Source organism: Colossoma macropomum, unplaced genomic scaffold (assembly GCF_904425465.1).
Source record: "Colossoma macropomum unplaced genomic scaffold, Colossoma_macropomum, whole genome shotgun sequence".
In the NCBI taxonomy this organism is placed as follows: domain Eukaryota; kingdom Metazoa; phylum Chordata; class Actinopteri; order Characiformes; family Serrasalmidae; genus Colossoma; species Colossoma macropomum.
Window position 1 is genome coordinate 35713379 of NW_023494789.1, and position 20100 is coordinate 35733478.

At 38.0% G+C, this 20100-nt stretch overlaps 2 protein-coding genes across 2 annotated transcripts in view; one reads left to right on the top strand and one right to left on the bottom strand.

Annotated features, from left to right (window-relative positions):
* Window positions 1-13923, top strand: part of camk1a (calcium/calmodulin-dependent protein kinase Ia) — a 37241-nt gene extending 23318 nt beyond the window's left edge. Inside the window, exons 4-12 of the mRNA XM_036571145.1 lie at window positions 1095-1169; window positions 1261-1399; window positions 2992-3118; window positions 3434-3509; window positions 5394-5506; window positions 6969-7047; window positions 7205-7292; window positions 8801-8969; window positions 10668-13923. Of these exons, the coding sequence (XP_036427038.1) occupies window positions 1095-1169; window positions 1261-1399; window positions 2992-3118; window positions 3434-3509; window positions 5394-5506; window positions 6969-7047; window positions 7205-7292; window positions 8801-8969; window positions 10668-10759 (958 nt within the window). The 3' untranslated portion in view covers window positions 10760-13923. The remainder of the gene's footprint in view (window positions 1-1094; window positions 1170-1260; window positions 1400-2991; window positions 3119-3433; window positions 3510-5393; window positions 5507-6968; window positions 7048-7204; window positions 7293-8800; window positions 8970-10667) is intronic.
* LOC118808459 (actin-associated protein FAM107A) lies at window positions 13866-19864 on the bottom strand. The gene is made up of 5 exons (XM_036571146.1): window positions 19707-19864; window positions 18380-18437; window positions 17435-17639; window positions 15850-16009; window positions 13866-14723 (listed from the first exon to the last, which is right to left on the bottom strand). Exons 1-5 carry the CDS (start codon window positions 19737-19739, stop codon window positions 14607-14609), a joined length of 573 nt encoding a protein of 190 aa, XP_036427039.1. The 5' UTR covers window positions 19740-19864; the 3' UTR covers window positions 13866-14606.
* Between the last annotated feature and the right edge of the window lie 236 nt (window positions 19865-20100).

Genomic DNA, 20100 nt, shown 5'->3' on the forward strand with positions numbered 1-20100 from the left:
TTAGAAAATAGTGGAACCCTTTTTGGTGCTTTAGAACCATTTTAAAAGGTTCTTTAATCTTCATCTAAACAGAATAACAATAACAACACTACACTTTTTAGGACATTTTTATGTTTAGAAAATATCCTGAGAAATTATTTTGACTACAAAAGCACATACTGGATTCTGACATTCCTAAACCAGTGCAGTGGAATTGCTGCTTTCAAGCTGGTGCATCATGATGCATTTACATTTACATTTACATTTACATTTACAGAATTTGACAGAAGCCCTTATTCAGAGCGACATGCAAATTCAGTCATGTTACAGAGATAGACAAATGTAGTGTCTTGTCTCATGTGTCCCCAGTGTAGGAGTTTTGCCCAAGGACTCTTATTGGTATAGCATAGGGATTTGAACTCACACATGGAGGGCAGTTACCACTACGCCATACCAACCATGTGATGCAGTTTTACACCCTTAATATTTATGTATAAAATAAATTCAGTCAAATGCATTAAATGCTTTTGAAGTAATTAAAGGCAATAAAGTATAAGGAGGGATGGGGAGAGATGATTACAAGAAGGAAAAGGTACAGAGACAATGGCCAAGCAGATAGAAGAAGCAGTATGAATGAATATAAAGATGAATAATACAGTGTCCATAGCAAGTAGAGATTCCCAGTAGGTAAAAGATTTAACTCTTAGAAATCTGTGCTACTACTGGTAATAACACAAGCGTGGTGTCATTTCATATGAACAACAATTTTTCATTCATAGCTCACGGACACGAGAAATTCTGTGGATAATGCAGAAGTTCAGTGCATACCACATTTGTGTTGTAAATAGCAGAGGAGATATTATGATTTGAATGCAATGAAAAGATACATACAGATTTGATCTGCATTTGATCTTTATATTTTTGTCATTTTTTGTCATTTCTTGACATTGAAACAAATGAACAAAGACATTTAAAGTGCAGAGTCATGATGTAAAGAGGATGTAAATGTATTTAATTATGTAATTTGGTAATTCAATTTAAATAACCACAGTATCTAATCCTCTGTGGGTTAAGGTCAGTAAAATCATCTGCCTGTTCACTGTCGTCTCTTACAGAATAAAGCATGAGAATATAGTTTCACTGGAGGACATTTTCGAGAGTCAGTCTCATCTGTACCTGGTCATGCAGCTGTGAGTCAAAACATATTTTAAATTCTTTCTGATTCACATAGCTCTGTTGTTTTTATACATTATGAATGACTCCCTGAGTGTGTGTCTTTAGGGTATCCGGTGGAGAGCTGTTCGATAGAATCGTGGAGAAGGGCTTCTATACGGAGAGAGATGCCAGTAAGCTCATTCATCAGATTTTAGATGCTGTGAAGTATCTGCATGACATGGGCATCGTGCACAGAGATCTGAAGGTAAGGCTTCCACTAGAGTACACTGTCAGAAAAAGGTATTAAACTCTCACTGGGGTGGTAACCTCAAGTGGATTTTTTCAGATCTGAATCAAGAGTGAAGCTTGATTTCCTCTCAAAGATGAAAGCTTTATGTGCTGTTTATCTGATGGGGACAGTTTTGGTGGTCTACCAGGTCTTGTATGTTTGTTAGGCGACTCATTTTCCATGTAGCTCATGGTCTCACTAAATATATTGTCAGAACTGACTAGCATGTGGATCCACGAGGCTACCCGATCAAGCAAAATCAAAGAAGAGGCAGACAGGATTGGTCGTTTCATTTGGCTGTTCGACTGCAGCCTTTAAGTAGCACTCCACCATATTCAGCTGTAATCTAGCAACTGTCACCAGTTTTTACCAAAACATTAATAGCTGTTGTTACAAGGTACCATGTTTGATACTATTAGAGATAGACACAAGTAATCAGCTTACTGATAATTTATTACTTAGCCACCTATTTGACTAGTAAAATTGTGCTCAAAAGCTAATAATAAACAAAAGCCTGATGAAACTCTGGGATAAAGGTTTATTTTGGGCAAGGAGGAAAAAGCAGGAATAAAGTGAATGCAGTTCAGCTTTTGGCCTCATGCCTATAAATGCAGAACACCAGTTCACAGCACTCCCTCTTGGATATTATTCACCAATTATTATTATTTAACCCCTTAACTTTCCCAGGCGTATTACATACCAAGGCTTATTTTTACAGCAACTACACTACATGTGCAGAAGTATCCAGACACCCCTTCTAATTAGTGAATACAGCTACTTTAAGGTGCACTCATTGCTGACACAGATGTCCAGTTGTGCGCGCAGCTTGTATAATCTCTATAGAAATGCACTGGTAATAGGATGGGGTGCTCATATGAGTATATAAGGTCATATAAGGTCACCATGCCCAATGCCAGGTGTTGTCTAAAGGGGTATAAAGCCTTGCAGCAACGGAACTGCATTCTGTGGAGTAGTGGAGCTCCATTAAGTTCTTTTGGGGTATTGAGTTGGAGTGGCATTTGTGATCCAAAACTAATCATCCAACATCAGTACCTGATATTACTAATGCTTTTGTGGCTGAATGCAATCAAATTCTAACAGCAATGTTCCAACATCTAGAGTAAAGCCTTCCCAGAAGAGTGGGGACTGTTACTGCAGAGGGGGGGGCATATAATATATATGAAAAGCAATGCAAGCTGAATGAGTTACCCATTCAAGGAGTGAGCAATGGCAGTCTGGACCTGCTGGTAGCTCTCAGGCATTTAAGGGGTTAAATATTGTCCTGCCTTATATAAATTATATTCTTTTTACTTATTTCTGTTTGCTTAAAATAAACCATTTCATCCCCTGCCTACTCCCTTTTGGTCACACTCCCACCCTGTACTGGGGTATTATTTGGGGTTTTTTTTTCTCCTGCTCCTGTGGGAATCTTCAGGCTCCCCTAGATTCCTGTGGGAATTCTGTACAGATGTCATCCTCTACTGCAGCAGAATTATTTAACCTAATGCACTGAAGCCAGTTAGAAAGGATTTAAATCTGTCTGTTCATTTCATTTTCACTGGGTTCAGCCGGAGAACCTGCTGTACTACAGTATGGACGAAGACTCCAACATCATGATCAGTGATTTTGGACTGTCAAAAATCGAAGACTCTGGGACTGTGATGTCAACAGCCTGTGGAACGCCTGGATATGTAGGTATGAATAAGAGCTATTTTTCATTCTCTCTCCTGTTCATCTCTCTCTCTTTCTCACTGTCGCTTTTTCTCATCTTTCTTTCCTCCCTCTCTCTTTTTCTGTTTCCCTTTCAAGAGTTTTATGAACTCCATTTAATCAAGTACTTCGTAGTGTCAGCTGTTAGTGCTTCAGAAGTGCTCTCTGTGCCCTGAGCTCTTTGATGTTGTCCTCATTCTCTTCAGAAGTGAAAATGATTGTAGACGAGAGACAGCAAGAGAGCATCTGAGCACTCAGCATCTCTCTCTTTCTCTCTCTCTCTCTCTCGCTCTCTTTCAGCCCCTGAAGTCCTGGCGCAGAAACCTTACAGCAAAGCAGTCGACTGCTGGTCCATAGGAGTCATTTCTTACATTTTGTGAGTGGCTGCATGCTTCCGTGTAGTACCCTATATGTCCACAAGTATCCAGACACCCCTTCATTTACTTCAAAGTATCCATAAGTCATATATTAAAACATAAAAATCTATCTATAATAAGTATGTAATAAGTATAATAATATGAATATAAAATGGAATAATGAGTTGTTAACTAGCTTTGCATATTATTGTTAGGCCCAAGAAACTGCAGGGAGATTCACTTGAAAGAGACCCTGAATATTCTGTTGTAACTCCCGTTAGGATGAAGCAATCTGTACCAAAAAAATATGCTGCATACCTTGATGTATGTGTAATCGATTGCATTACACGCAATGCTGGAAGTGATCTCTGTTTTCTGCCAGACACATGAAGGGGTACGGGGGTATGCACCCGGAAGTTGAAAACGGAGGTTAAACGCGACAGCTGTCCGGCGCCTACCTCATCTCTCCGATGCAGGGGCACCCCGGCTTGTTCAAAGCTCCATATACTGAGGAGCACATTGCACGTTGTTTTGTTCAGATTGCTTCGTCCTGTTCCCTCTTTCGAGTGAACCTCCCTGTACTACAAATGCTATAAGGCACCCCCTGAACCTCAACAATCATAATAAAAGCAAAGATCTATGAATGTGCATAATCATACCAACTGTAGACGCCCCCTTGCTGCCCTGTTTCTAAACCTCACTTCAAATTTCTGGTACCTTAGCCTTCTCACTAAGTTAACATTAACCCCTGGTGTTAACAAGGATATGAACCAAAAGTAACTTAAGCTAACAGCTCCACACAAACACACTGGTTTCCCCACTCAGATCTGTTTTTTTTTCTAAACTTGTGTCAGTGAGGCTTCAGTAAGCCAGAGTGAATGTCTGTGGTTGTGTGCAAAGCTGTTTAGGCCTTCTTGCTAACTCTTAATAAGAGAGCCAGCTGATTCTGGTTTGGCATCGGCACTGTGAGCTCATGGTCTCGTCAGTGTGTGGCACATCCGCTCATTAACATATATTAGTATATTGAAGAGTGATATGTTCAAGTTTATTTGTGATATATAAAACTAGGCTACTTCCTACTACCTCAAAAATAACTTTTTTTTGGATATACCTGTGTTGTCAATGAAAAATATGTGCTATAGTAACACATTTGATACAAATATCAGTCCATATAACCATAATAAGCCATCTAAGAGGAGTTAACTATTTACAAAACACATTTTTGAGTGCTGGGGCTTTAAGACGCACCCATTGTTGACACAGGCATTCAGTTACGTATACAGCTTGTATAATCGCCATAGAGAAGCATTGCTATAAGACTGAGATGCTCTGGATCATCCGCACATGATCCGAAGGTCTCCATGCCCAATTCCAAGTGTTGGTTAGAGAAGTATAAAGCCCCCCCAGCACTGCACTATGGCTGGAACGTCTACTAATACCTTTGGGATTCGTTTGTGATCCAGTTCTAATCATCCAGCGTCAGTACCTTGTGGCTATCAAATCCTCACAGCAATGGTCCAACAACTAGCAAAGCTTTCCCAGAAGATTAGAGGCTGTTATTCCTTATTAATACCCTTGATTTCAGAAGAAATGTTAGATGAGCAGGTGTCTACAGACTTTTGGACATATAGAATAAATTCATATATGTATATTAATTTTGCTTCGAGTTAAATGTAAATGTTTCGAGGTTAAATACACATTACTTGCCGTTTGGTACATCCATTGCCCATATCCCCAGTGGCAATTCATGCAAGCCTGATGTACTAACTTACATTCTACCATTACATATTCATGTGAATGGGCACTCAAGCAAAGAGCGCTTTAGCAAAATGGTTCCTCAAAATAGAGTTGCAGTCTAGGGACTCTGGTGCACAAAAATACTTACCATTTAGTGTCTTTTCCAGGCTATGTGGCTATCCTCCATTTTATGATGAAAATGATGCCAAGCTGTTTGAACAAATTCTGAAGGCGGAGTATGAGTTTGACTCTCCGTACTGGGACGACATATCAGACTCAGGTGATTCATCTTTCACAGTCTTCACTAAGTTCAAGCATTTTTAATGGTGCACATACTACAGAATGTATGTCAGTGTACATTGTAGAGCTGCAATGATTGACAAGCTGATCCGTTTACTTAATAATAGGGCTGTCAAAGTTAACATTAATTATTAAATAGAAAAATAGTGTCAGCTGTTAGTGCTTCAGAAGCGCTCTCTGTGAGCCCTTTGATGCTCTCCTCATTCTCTTCAGAAGTGAAAACGGTTGCAGAAGAGAAACTGCAAGAGAGCACAAATTTTTAATGAGACAGTTCTTTAATGATTTTAATGCATTTTCCTAGTTTGACCCTTGGTAGCATCCATAGTAGTGCAGACTGAAGCTCAGCTGCTCTCACATTATATGTTCACACTCAAACACAGCTTTTAAGTGACTTTTAAAGCGATACCTTCAGCACCTTCATTAGACTATGCTGGACATTGCTTGTTGGAGACCTATGGGTGAATTAACAAGCTACAAACTAAGAAAAGCAAAAATGTAAAGCTCTGGTTCCTCTGGAGAGCCTTCACTGTAACAAGAGTTCATGAGCTGCATGAAGAAGAGCAAGCTGGAAGCATTGTTTAAAGTTTTAATACCCCAACCTAATCACGTTTTTTTGATTGTCTAAATGAAATTAAGTAAACACATTGCCAAATTAGTGCACAATTTCTGTTTAATTGCTGAGCTTCACCTTATTAAAAAAGTTAATATATGATGTGTCATAACTTTTGCAGAGACCACATTTTATGTTTTAATTTTTCCCAAAATGTTTAATTTAGCAAATAAACAATACAAATTGTGCATTAAAATGTGCAGAAGTGTGTTCTCTGTAGAGGATGTGTTCAGTTAAAAAATCAACAAAACAATTTAATCAATGTATGTCATAATGTATATTATATATACACTCATTGGTTGGAACATGCGACCACTGTTGCTCTCACTGGACAGTAGTGATGAAGATTGGTGTTCACTCTATGTATGATTTTCATGTTCAGGTTCATGTGCACCCTGGATTACTGAATTACTGAAAGTATTATTGAATGTTTAAAAGTAATAAATACATTCTGATGAAGCTTATTTTGTCCACTCATGTAGCTCTAACAAAGTGCGTTGCTATTAAATGGAAAAAAATCTGTTTAAGGTAAAATTAGAAATGTGATTAATCATGATTAACTCTAGAAAATAATGTGATTAATCATGATGAAATATTTTATTCGTTTGGCAGCCCTCTTAGGCACAAATATATACTCTCTATATTGTTTATATGATACATGCAGCCATTTTGACAGATTGACATGAAACACAGGACACGTTGTAGATTAACATAGTAAACGTAAAGCTGAAATGGCTTCTGGTTCGATAAGTTGATTAATTGAATAATAGTTAGTCTATTATAGAAAATAAAGCTTGTAATTTCTAACGCTGTTAATTCCATGTTCTCATAGCTAAAGACTTCATATGCCACCTAATGGAGAAAGATCCCACGCTGAGATACACGTGTGAACAGGCCTTACAGCACCCATGGTAGGAGTTCATCTCTCTGTTTTACAAAGATAGTCTTTCAGCTTCACAGTGCTTCTGTCTGTTCTGTCTCTGTTCTCAGATCTGTGTTAAACAACCCTTTGAACTGACCCGTCTGTATCACCCCCCGCCCCCCTCTCTCTCTGGTCTGGTTTTGAAGGATTTCGGGAGATACTGCTCTTGATAAGAACATCCACGAGTCCGTCAGTGCTCAGATTAAGAAGAATTTTGCCAAAAGTAAATGGAAGGTCAGTGCATTCTCACAGTCTCTTTATCTGTCGCTCTCTAATGTACAACAGGAGTTGCACTGATACAGACAGTAGAGCTTATACTGGCCCTGAAGTGCTCTTTTAGAATCAGTGTGTGTAACTGTACTAAAGCCAAAACGCTGCAGTTGTGTACATTGCAGGTACCTTGTGAAATAATGTTTCATTAAAAGGTTAAAATTACCTTGCTTGAGCAGTGATTTCAGATGCAAAACACATCTATTTCCAGGACTTGTGTACAACTGTACAGTGATTAAAGTAGGAAACTTTTTATTTGTGTTTATCATACTTGGAAATTGCATCTGCTGTGCAAAATGGTATTAAAGCATGCTTCTTTACAGCATATCTCCTAAAATGTTGACCTTGACGATGCAAATTGCAAATTAGCTCATAGTTCATTTAAACAAGCGGAGGAATTCTGTTAAGTATGAATTCTAAAATTTCATATTTGTTGTATTAAGCAGAATAAGAAATTTTTATTCATCAAATTTTCATCAAATATGAGTTGGTTGGTTTTCATTTTTGTCATGCTTTTTTGTTGTTTGAAATCAAAACAAAGTGCAGACTCAGGTATGAATCGGTCTAGTGGGGCCAGTGCTCAGGGGCCTCTGACTGCTTAGGCTCGAGGGGGGCTCAAATACTTGAAACAGTCCACTTCAACTGTAAACTTTAGATGAACAAACAGCTCTTGAATATGTACACATGACTAAATGAAAAAAATAAATGAAGAAATGTCATCTGTTCTCAGGGCTCGGTTCTCAAGAATTTTACTGTTGCTATTCAAAGAGGATGGCCTGAAGAAAAAGACATCTTGATTCGAATCTTACACAAAAGATTTTTTTTTTTTTTTGCTTACTTGTTACTGCTAGAGTTCGGCAGCCTCCAAGGACTCTTGTGGCCAGGAGCCTCACTTTGTCACTGTCCAAAGAAAAACATGTATCTCCAAAATACTTTACAGGAGAAGCCAAAAAAATGTTTATAACTTTTAATGTAAGTTAATGTATTTGTATTTCAGCATTTCTATTGGTCCATTCATCATGAAGTTTCACACAATATAAAGGACAGCTGCTAAGTTGATGTAGAAAAATAAATAACAACAAATACGTTTTTTTTGGACAGCGACGACTTGTTGATAAAGTATATAAATGTAAGTGAATAAATAACATATTGCTGTTAAATAACCTTTAAATAACAAATGTTAATATAATTAATTATGTATTTATGTGAAGGCAGTGTTAGGAGCCTTGCCCAAGGACTCTTATTGGTATAGCATAGGGTGCTTGCCCAAGCAATGGAATCAAACCCCCCATATAGAAAAATGATTCTCTTAAGGTTTAAGGGTCAGTTGCCAAGACGTGCCGTCCTAGATTAACAAGCTTCAGCAGCATTACTTAGTCTACGACTAGACTTAATTTGTGTCTGGCGGTCTAATAACAGTTCTGGGGTGAACGTGTTTTGATACACTTCATTTTGTGCCTTTGTGTGTGCAGCAAGCCTTCAATGCCACAGCGGTGGTCAGGCACATGAGGAGGCTGCAGCTGGGCACCAGCCTGGAGGGCTCAAGCCAAATCACCTCCACCAGCCCCTGCCACAGACACCTGCTCCTGCCAGCCAAGGAGCAGCAGCAAGAAGAGGAGGAGGAACAAGAGGAGGAGAGCGGTGAGATAGAGGATCAGAAATATGATACCTTTACGTTAATAGATTCTGTTGCCCAGCATTAGATTCCAGCACAGAGATGGCACCACTTTTAGTGTTATATATTTACACTGATGAAAACTGTGATATCTTGTAAAATATAATGGGTTAAAGTGAAAGATATTTACTCAATCTTCCCCTTACCCCAGATGTAGTCAATTATCTATGACGTGTCCAGATGTTGTAAAGTAAGATAAAGTAAGATAGTAAAAAAGTAGGATAATCCACTTGCCTAAGAAAGGAGAAAGTCAAAGGAAAAAGTGGGAAAAACAGGAATTTCCAAAACTGGAGTTCAAAATAATGATTAAAAGATACAGAGAAAATGGGGCTCCTAACAACTGTGCAAGACCTGGTAGACCACCAAAACTGTCACCGTCAGATAAATGGCACTTAAAACTTTCATCTTTGAGAGAGAGGAGAAAATCAAGCTCCACTCTTGCTTCAGATCTGAAAACATCCACAGGTGTTTCTGTCCATCCTTCTACAACTCAGACACTATGAGTCTGAAAGGATGTGTAGCTGTCAAGAAGACATTACTGAGAAAAGCAAATAAACATAAATAAGGAAAATTTGCACATCATACAAAGAAGCTGCTGGTGCTTCAGAACATTGGACTGACCACCCCAGAGTCCAGACCTTAACATTATTGAAGGTGTTTGGATTACTTGTATCGTGAGAAGCAACCAACTTCTAAGCCTGAACTTAGAAAGTTTGAAGGTGGAAAAATGTATATATACACATATATATATATATATATATATATATATATATATATATATTTTTTTTTTTAATTGAAAGTAAGTCTCTTGAAAAGAATGGAAGCTGCAACAATGGCAAAGGATGGACATGCTAAATACAGAAAAAACATTATATTTAGTTGTTAAGACCGTAGAGTTTTGTATCAAATATTTTTTCTGTTTTCTCCCAACACGTTAAAAAGCATAACTTGTACATGAGGGGGGCTCTCTGACTTTTGCACAGTGTTGTACCTACATGTATCATATCTGCCTGTAGAAAAATCTGTTTAATTGCTTTCTGGACTGTGCAGCCATACTGGTAATAATACAGGGTCGTTCAAAAGGATTAATCTGATTTCAAAATGATTTATTTCACTTGTAAATCATTACAGAACAATGCAGTAAATTGTAAATGGTTTAAGTGAGCATAAAGTTTATAATGTAGTTTTACAAGTGCTCAGTATGAATCTTCTCCAGCTGCACTGACAGCATTAACGCAATAGTAAAATTCATCCCATACTTGATTGAGCATGTCGGGTGTCACTGGACTCACGGCTCTTTCAGTGCGATTTCAGAGATCATCCAGTGTTGTGGAAACAAAGACGAATGCTCTGAGCTGTTCATGTTGCAGTTATGATGGATTCACTCTTATTGAAGTTGAGAACGCAAAACGCTTTCTGCTCAGGGGTCGCCATCTCCTCACAGACTGAAGGGAGCCATCTTCCAGTGACAGTGAGAAACTCTATGACCCCCTCTTTCAGTTGGAATGTGATTGGTTCCTAGGCACCTCATGGTTGTAAAACAATGGCGCTTTGAATTCAGATGAATCTTTTTGAATCACGCTGTACAGTAGTGTCTGTTGCAATTACATGCCTAGCTCACTGTTGTATATATGTAAGTTGATGTGCAATTTATCTCTGGGTAGGTTCTCCTGGTGGAGACGGTCGGCGTGGAAGCGCTGATCGAGACAGTCTGAGAAGCTGTGCGTACTGCTGCAGACCCGCCAGCAGGATCTGAGAGACCTAGCAGTGTGCAGAACCCAGAGGAACCCAGCAGATCTCATCACACACATACTCCTACCACCACCAGTCTGGCTCTGAACACAGAGCTATTCCATCAGTGTCCAACAGAGGGAGCTAGTGCAAGCAGAAACGAGCGTGGAATGAAGATTAAAGAAGAGATGATCGCAGAGGAGTTTGAACACTCTGCATGATGGCCTGACATTTACCCCTCATTCTCTTATTACACCCACGTTCTGTTTTGTTATGCTTCATATCCCAACCAAAGAAAATCATATTTGTGTTCAACTGTGAGACTCTTTTAAGAGTTGTTAGAAGAATTAGACTCCATTTATGACCTCTAAGGAGAGTTTGGGTGCTTTGGTAACACAATGGTCACTTCTATGAATCAGACAGGTCATGGTTTGTTAGTTAAGCACTAAAAAGAGCATTTAAGGAACTCAAGGTAATCATACTCCCCCCTGATCTTTGTTAGGCTTGATTTTAAAGTTCCCTTGCCTTAATCCATGGTGTATTTACTCTAAGTAAGGTCTATGCAGTGTCTGTATCACTGACCCTGTGTCCTGCGTCAGACTGGTTCTGAAATATCAGATGGTATTGCACAGCATTGAGCTGAAGCCTCCGCATGTGTGATTGGGACTGTGGTTTCACGTCTATGGAAATCAATGGAGGGGGACAGAATGGCTGTCCTGACAAAGGCTCAAACTGAGATCCCTGCAGCCCGTCAGTCAACATCAGCACATGTGAACAGATATCAGAATTTAGCAGTTTGATGGCGAGAGGCTAAGTGTGAGACTGAAATCCACTTCTAACCCTAAAAAATATTAAATGTTGGTCCCTGAAGCAGCCTCTCCTGATCTGCACTATAAAAATAAAGGTGTCAAACAGGGCTCTTTGGGGTGATGCCATAGAAGAACGATGTTTGGTTCTCTAGGAAATAAGGGAATAATGTTTCAGAAAATTTATAATTTAAAGTGATACATTTTTTGATACACCAAAGTAAGGAGTAGCTTAAAATGTGCCTTACGTTAATATGTTAATGTTTCTACTTTCAGTTTAATAAAGCATTCAACAATATAAAAGTATATCATACTTTTATATCATGTAACAAAAGGTGTATTTCATAGAATCCAATCGGATGGTCTACCCACAAACTAATATTACATCAATATGCTGCAATACAATATTGTTACATTCCTTTCAAGGAACATTGCTATGGATGGTTCCTTAGAGCAGCTGTTCTCTAACCTGTCCTCAGGGAACCCCAGATTTGTGCTCTGTCCCTGTGTCGGGACTTAGGATTGAGCAACAGTGTGGACCGTCTGGGCATCCCTGAGGATCAGTTGGTGAACCACTACCTCAGGGAACCATTTTTGTAAATGAAATTTGCAAGTGTGAGGAACCTTGTGTAAATATCCTTTATGTAATATACAGTTTTTTTGTTTTTTTTTAACTAGAACTTCAAACCAAGAACGATTTCAGAGCTAGAGATGCACGATGACATTGGATTCATATCATTATGAGCAGATAATTGCTTAAAAACAACATCAGCATCAGACAGATGTTTGGATTTGACCAAACTGATATTTAATAATGTATTTACTCCAGAAGAGCAGAATGTTTAGGTGATGCTGGGTTTCTGCGCCAGAATGTCTGCATTTTATTCATTTTCCTGCATTTGTAACTCTATAGAAATAAATATCATATTTCTCTGTAATGCTAATGCAAGTAGATGTAGTCCCACTACCTACATTTTATAAATGTTTATGTATCGGAATTAGCAGTCACAGATATGAACATGAAAAATATTGAATATTGGCATAGTCCCGCAGTTTCCATATTGTTGCATCCCTGTTTGAGAACCTTATTTTTAAGAGTGTTTGTCAGCATTTCAAAGTCACCTTTTCTAGCTGCGTTGTTTTTGAATTCAGTAGAGACTATTTATTCAGTGCCATTCAGAACCATTCAGCAGTGTAGAATGGGCTACATGCATGGATGGTTAACGCCAGTGTCAGAAGTGAACTTTTATAACTGAACTGCTCCTAAAACGTCCAGTCTTAAGTGATTGAGAAGCGAGTGCTGGGTGTTAGTAGTGTGCGAAGGGCTTGTTTGGTCTTTGACATGTTCGGGCAGGGATCTCAGCTTTGGACCGTTGGCCGTAATCTGTATTGTGCTCCTCTGAGAAGACGTCTAATGTTTGCATGACCTCGTAAATGTTTACATAAGCGATGATAAACATATGAGAAATAGATATTATTATTAACACTATGCTAATATATGAAGACTGACTGAAACTTTTACTGTATATGATGTTGGAGACACAAGGTATTTTGGCACTAACGGGGGCAAAACGTTTGAATACTGCGTGAAATGCACTTGATAGATAACAGTGTCGTTTTTTTTCCTCAAAGTACATGGAATATTGTTTGTACAACAGATATTATTTAAAGCCCTTAAAACATTTTGTCTGTATCGGCTGACACTTAAAGATTAAGAATAATGTGGCGACATTAACAGACTTTTATTTTGTCATTTTGTTGGTTTGTTTTTAAAATATGGTCTTTCTAATTTCAGAGCGAATTTGACCATCCAAAAATAGAAGAAAACAGTCATCAGAATAGTATTAATTGTCCTCCTACTGCTACAACATGACTTGGTGCTCATAATGGGCAGCAAATGACTCAGTTAACAATCAGTGGAGCAGTGTGTGGCAGTCTATATTAAAATTGAGTGAGCAAATTTATAGATTTAAGCTTAGCATTGGCAAGCGCAGTATTATGATTAAGAATGCGACTTAATGGCTCTAATATCTGATTTGATTTCTTCCCATTTTGAGTGAATATTCAATTTCATTGTTTTAAGTGAGAACAGATGCACTTGTCAATTTCAAATGGAGAAGAGACACAACTATGTGCATTATATATATATAAAAAATGATGTATAGGAAGATTGTATATCTTTTTTTGTAAAAGCTGTTTTGAGCTACAAATGTATGGATGCAATGCATCATGGGTTATTGACGGAGTCACAAAGAGCCAATGATTTGTACCCTTGAGGATATTGTAGCAGGTTATGAAATAAACACTCTTGTCTATGCATTGTGTGTTCAGTAAGATTTATGTGTACAGTGCAAATAAAGTTCACATCAAAGTGCTATGCAAAGCCAGGCTATGGTTGGTAATTTCAGGTTACGTGTCAAAAAGGGGTGTGTATGTACACAAACACACAGGAATCGCGTAAGATCTCACGTTAAAATCCTTTCATTTATAAGACCTGCGAAACGTATTTACACAATTATGTTAATAAACTGTTAGAGTCTTCTGACAAAACATGATATGTGTGATTACAGACAGTCTGTGAACAGCTACAAAGAGTGGTTTGACCTGGCTCAGTGAAACAGGAGAAGTCTATGTCTATTACACAATACCAGAGAAACACTGTCACCCAATACACTGAGAAAACAAGTATGTTAGCCAATTCTCATTACTCATTACTAGTGCATGTGAAAATTGGATGGAAATTGGTCAAGAAAAGTGCAAAAACTCAGTGTGTCCCATCTGTACATTCAATAATTCTAGGCTCAAAAATCATATAAAGTGCTGCTGTATATTCGTCTCTATGTTTTCACCAGTTTTAAGGTGCAGTACAGAAAAGCTCAGAAGTTTAACAAAGAAGTCTGACAAAGCCTAACCAAAACCGTCCAACCAAACTGACAACTTCTGCCAAGAATCAACTTTGCTGTCTCCACCAGTCTCGTCCACTATCAGGTGATAAAACATACCAACAACATCTCCACCATCATTAAGAGTAGTGCCATGTTAACAGTAATACAGCGAGAAAAGGGCCTACAGCTCTTTCTCCACAGCGTTCGCCACTGCTGTCCTCTTCAGACTCTCCTTCACCCTGATGAATTCAGGTGCTCTCTTCAGCCTTTCTCTCTCCTCTTCCATCTCTCTCTCCAGCTAGAGAAGAAAACATAAAGGCTTAGGTTACAGTGAATCTCCTGATACGCTAACATTTTGTGTGCTTTCAGTGAACTGAGACTTGCCTAGAGTGATGGTGTCAATGCCTTATTTTAGTCTTACTGTATGTGTAAGTAAAAGTAGAAATGGATTTTTTGAGAACTCGCTGTCTGATTTTGAGGAGGTCTGAGTAATACCAACATCAGAACAACATCAAAAAGACAAGAAAACTTTGTAAAACAATAATAACAAAGTAAAAAAATACATGATAAATAAAAGAAATTTAAACTTTACTGAAAACTCTAAGAAGGCATTGATGCCATTTAAATGCAATACTAAATAAGTTTGATTTGAGATCATTTTTAAGGGTAATTTTTCACTGATTTTTCACAATTTCTGCAAAATTCAACAATCAAGATGTAAACAAAGTAATTTAGAGTGACTTGATGTGCAGTGGTTCACAGAGAATCTTGCCAGCTCAAAGTTTTATTACAATGGTGGTGATAGGAACCAGCAGTCACAATGTCAATAAAACACATATAACCATTTTATTTACTATCCAAAATTAAAAAATAGTGGTAATTCCAAAAAAAAGTTTCTTTAGGTGCTGTTCTGACTTACAACACTCTGCATGTACCCTGCCTCCATGAATGGATTTTTTAGTCCAAAACCTTCTTTTAAAAATGACATAAAACAATGTCTCAGGCATCAGGCAGTGCATTCATAACCATTAATGTAATAACTTACTGTAAGGTATTTTTCAGAGGCATTAAGGGCCCATATTGTAGGAAATCAAAAGTTCCTTGCTTATTTTAAAATAGGAGGTTGATGCTTCAAAGCATACTCACATGTCAAAAATGGACCTCATGGAGAATTAAATAAAATACAGGAAAAATACAGGATATGGGCATTTTAAACACTTCAGAGAGCTGAATCCTATCACCACCACTGTGAACAATTCTGACTCTGTACATTTCATAAGAACAGAGCATTTCAGACCCAACTATTTGTTCACTAAGAACTAAGAATTTGTTTATGCAGAAAAAATTGGTGGAATTCCCCTTTAAAAGGGCTAAAGGAGGTTTTCAGAGAGGCCAAACTGCAGAGTGAGCTCCTTTGTTTTTACCCTCTCTAGTCTCTGCTGTCTCCTCAGCAGCTCCTGCTCCAGAGGAGATCTCTGCTTCTTCCTCTCCTCCTCTTCCTCGAGTTCCTGTCTCAGAGCCTGAGCTCTGTTCCTCTGCTCCAGAACCCTCTGCAGCTCTGGCTTCTCCTCCACCACCGCTCCTCTAACAACAACAGTAATATCACACTCTCACAGATCCACCTCTTGCTTCAGTGCCCAAATTTAAACACGAGAATACAAAGAGATCAGTAGCATATCAGCAGAATTACAATAAACAGTATGATGGATAGTGTGAGTTCCAACAGTGGCCTCTAGAGGGAGGCTTTCATTTTAATAGACCATCTGAGGGGAGCTTTTTCCCACACTGTTCTCTAGCAGTTCCTTTAGCGCCATCTGTTGGTTAAGAAAGATAAAGTGTGACTGGGTGGCCCTTTTGAGGCAAGCTGAGGACTGGTCCTGATGAAAGCTTTAGACTGTAATTAGGTCAGGACACAAGGGTCAGACTAGACGAGATAAGTCTAGTGCAGCTCCCCAAAATGAATATTTTTCTCATCAATATATTCAGATAATGTATTTATATGGTAAAATATTGTTGAAGTATTTGCAAAGACTGAACTGCATATCTAACCAACTATCAGGTCAAATATACATTAATAAAGTATCAGTGTAGCATCTGTAACATCCAACATGTTACACTACAGAATCAGAGCCACTATTATGGAAGTTATTAAACAGTGTTTTGTCACTTTATTATTTAATATTGTGCATCTCTATGAATGTTTGCAGAAACTGATGCCAGTGTCTGGGTGACAGTGTGTATGTGTGGGAAGGGATAAGAGAAAAACTTTTGTGAGTTACTGCATAACTGAAAACAAACGTCTTGTACAGTACTGTGCAAAAGTCAGATTTTCAGCCATCATAGTACAAGTTCTTCATTTGTCAACATCAGGAAAGCAGAAAACATTTCAATTTTTCAAAGAAATCTGCAGGGATATTTTTCCACACCTCCAAAGTTCAATCTTATAAGTTGGTTGCATCTGATGGGGAGTGTTTTGGTGGTCTACCAGTTCTTGCATGGTTTCTTAGGAGTCCCATTTATCTCTGTATCTTTTAACCCCTTAAAATCTCAAGCTTTTTACATATTAAGGACTTTGGGCCCCCCAGTGGCCCTGGCCATTTAAGGGGTTAATGATTTTTTAACGTCAGTTTTGAAACTCCTGTTTTTTCACTTTTTTCCTTTGACTTTCTCCTTTCTTGTGAAAGTGTATTATCTTATATCTAATCTGCTCAGAAATATATCTTCTGAAAAATGAATAACTTGTACTTAATGGCCTTTTTGACAGGAAATTAAATAAATGAATGATGGCACAGTGCTGGACATTCAAACATACTTTACCAAGAAAGCCTATGATTCTGATTCAGATTATCAAAACATCGTTATATAATGCAGTGACTTTTTGCTTAATACAAAGTGACAGAAAAAACAGTTTATAGAAAATGAACTACAGCAAGTTCTATTTATGAGTATATGTGTAAATACCCATCCTGTAAAACATTGTGCTGTGTGTACTCAGGCTGTGTTGTGCACCTTTTGTGAGTGATGAGCAGTTCTCTGTGGAGCTCTCGGTGGCTTCTGGAGGCCTTCACGGGATTCGGTAATTTTTTGGGCCTAATGAGCTCTTCATAATAGCCCTCGTCTACGTGCTCCACTAGCAGCTGGTTCTGGTCCAGATCTTCATCCCTGTCCCATCTCTGATCAGAGCCTAGCACAGAGCCCAGATCACAGCTTGAGTCTGAATTACAAAACCACAGAGAGAAAGAGAGGGAAATAAATGGGAAAGCTGCAGTATAATGGATGAGTTCAATAAAATGTTAGCAAATAAAAACATTTTATTTTGACATTGTTCCAATAATAAGAACTTATTTCTATACATTTTTAGTTTTTTGCATACTTTTATATAGAGGAAGTGTCTTATTCCATTGGCAGATTATTTTACTTGTTTTGAGAAATAATGTAGATAATTTTGCTTACATAAAGAAATACAGCTTAAAACAAGCACAATTATCCACTAATGGAATAAGAGACTTTCTTTAAATATAATTACTTAAAACAAGTAAAAATATCTATAAATAAGTTAAATAATCATCTGTTCTTAAACAATCTTATAATCAGAAGTATAAGATATATTCACTACATTTAAGACATTTAAACAAACTTAATCCAGTTCAGGATTTAGGTTAAATCATGAAAATCAACAAATTGTGCTGCACAGTTAGGTACTCCTGTTCTAGGTTGGTTCATCACTCATGAGTACATCATCACTGTCAAATCAAAACCTCATAACTTTTTTGCCATGTGTGAACAAATCACAACGAATGGGCGGATAAAAATGGTCCAAAATTACTGGGAATAATATCTTACATTAAAGTTAAGAATGTTTTTCCTTCATTTTTTCATTTTTCAGTTTTATTCAAACAGCAACAATATATTCTAAAATATTCTAATAAACAAATATCAAACACAAAGCATTACCTGGTCCAATAAGTGGTTGAGCACATCCAGAATGCAGATGCTGATCACTAAGATCTGCCTGTGGAAGCCACGACACAGACAATGTAAAAACAGAATAGCAAGATCTGGAAACATTCACACTTAGAAATTTAAGATTTTTGACATATATATCATTGCTGTGCAAAGAAAAACATGTATCTCCCAAATTAACTTTACAGGAGAGGGAAAAAACGTTCTTTACTTTCAGTGTAAGTCTATGGAAAGAGATTTTTTTCTAAGCACTTTTAGTGCATTTTCATTGGTCTGTTCATCATGAAATTTTCACATGATGTAAAGAATGACTGCCAAGCTCAAATGATGTAGAGAAGTGAAGATCGCAAAAAATGGAGACACATGTTTTTCTTTGGACAGCGACGATATGTGAATTACCACAACTTAACTGTAAGCCATAACTAATTTATTGTCATGGAAATTCATCAAAAGTTTAAGCTGCCAAGATATAGCTGCAAACATAAGCTGTGAAACACTAAGCATTTATCCAGTGTTATTTCTGCCAGATTATTTTCTTCTCACAAAAAGAATCTCTTACAGTACATTAAAGTGCTTTTCATTAATGCAGGCCTTATTTTGTATTCTCATCTTCAGCTCTTCCAGACTTTCATAAATAATGTCCAAGGCTGTTGATGAAGAGGACAACAGCCCTGTGCGCCACACTGGCACAAGAGAGTTATTGTGTGTGTGTGTGTGTGTACACCATGCTGGGTTAATCATATTGGCCTAAAATGCTTGTGGAACCAGCTGGCGTCCAGCCACCTCATTACTGACCCAGCCAAAGAGTCTTGCCCATTTTCTTTTGAAAAATTGTTTGCTTTCTGAAATGACATTGCTGCAAGTTGCAAACAGTCTTTAGACTAAGCTGTTTGAAAGCAAAGTAAGCCAGAGGTGACGGGAGAATTCCACAAGTAGGCCAACTGTGAGATAAAGCAACATACTGTGATTTTTTTTTAAATAAAGAGAAAAACTGCAAAGAATGTTCTGTGCAGAAATAATACCAATCTTGTGCAATGGCAGAGATTTTTCATATATGGTCGAACTCAAACACAGAGCAGCCTAGTTTCTACGGCAACATCACTGACTCCACTGTACTTTCACTTCAAGTAAAGATTTGATTGTTATTGATGAAAACTGTCCTGGCACTGGAGTTCTAAACTTGTTATAGCACTTCTAAAGTCTGCACTAAGATTAAAACTGTTTCTATGTTTTGTTTTGTTTTTTTCATTTTATTATTATTATTTTTTAACGTTTTCTCAAAACTTAAAGCCTCAGAATAAATGAGCAAATTCCTTACTTTTTTTCCATGGGTCACCCCCATGTTGCCCATGTCATTCTCCTCTTGGTGGTCACTCCTCTCTACTGTTCAGGCGTCCTCTTCTGCAGGCACAGTGACGAGGAGAGGAGACAGAACAGTGGGCACAACAAACCACTCAACTCAGTGCACAACGCACCCCCCAAAAAACACAGCCCTGGAGCTCAAACTGAATCACAGACTGCATCATTACTCTGCCTTTAAGCCAATGAGAGAGAAGGGGGGAGAGAGAGAGAGAGAGAGAGAGAGAGAGAGAGAGAGAGAGAGAGAGAGAGAGAGAGAGAGAGGGAGCGATAGAGAGAGAGGGAGAAACAAATAGGAAAGGGAGATAGACAGAGGGCATAAGAGAGAGACAGAGAAAGAAAAAGAAAAATGA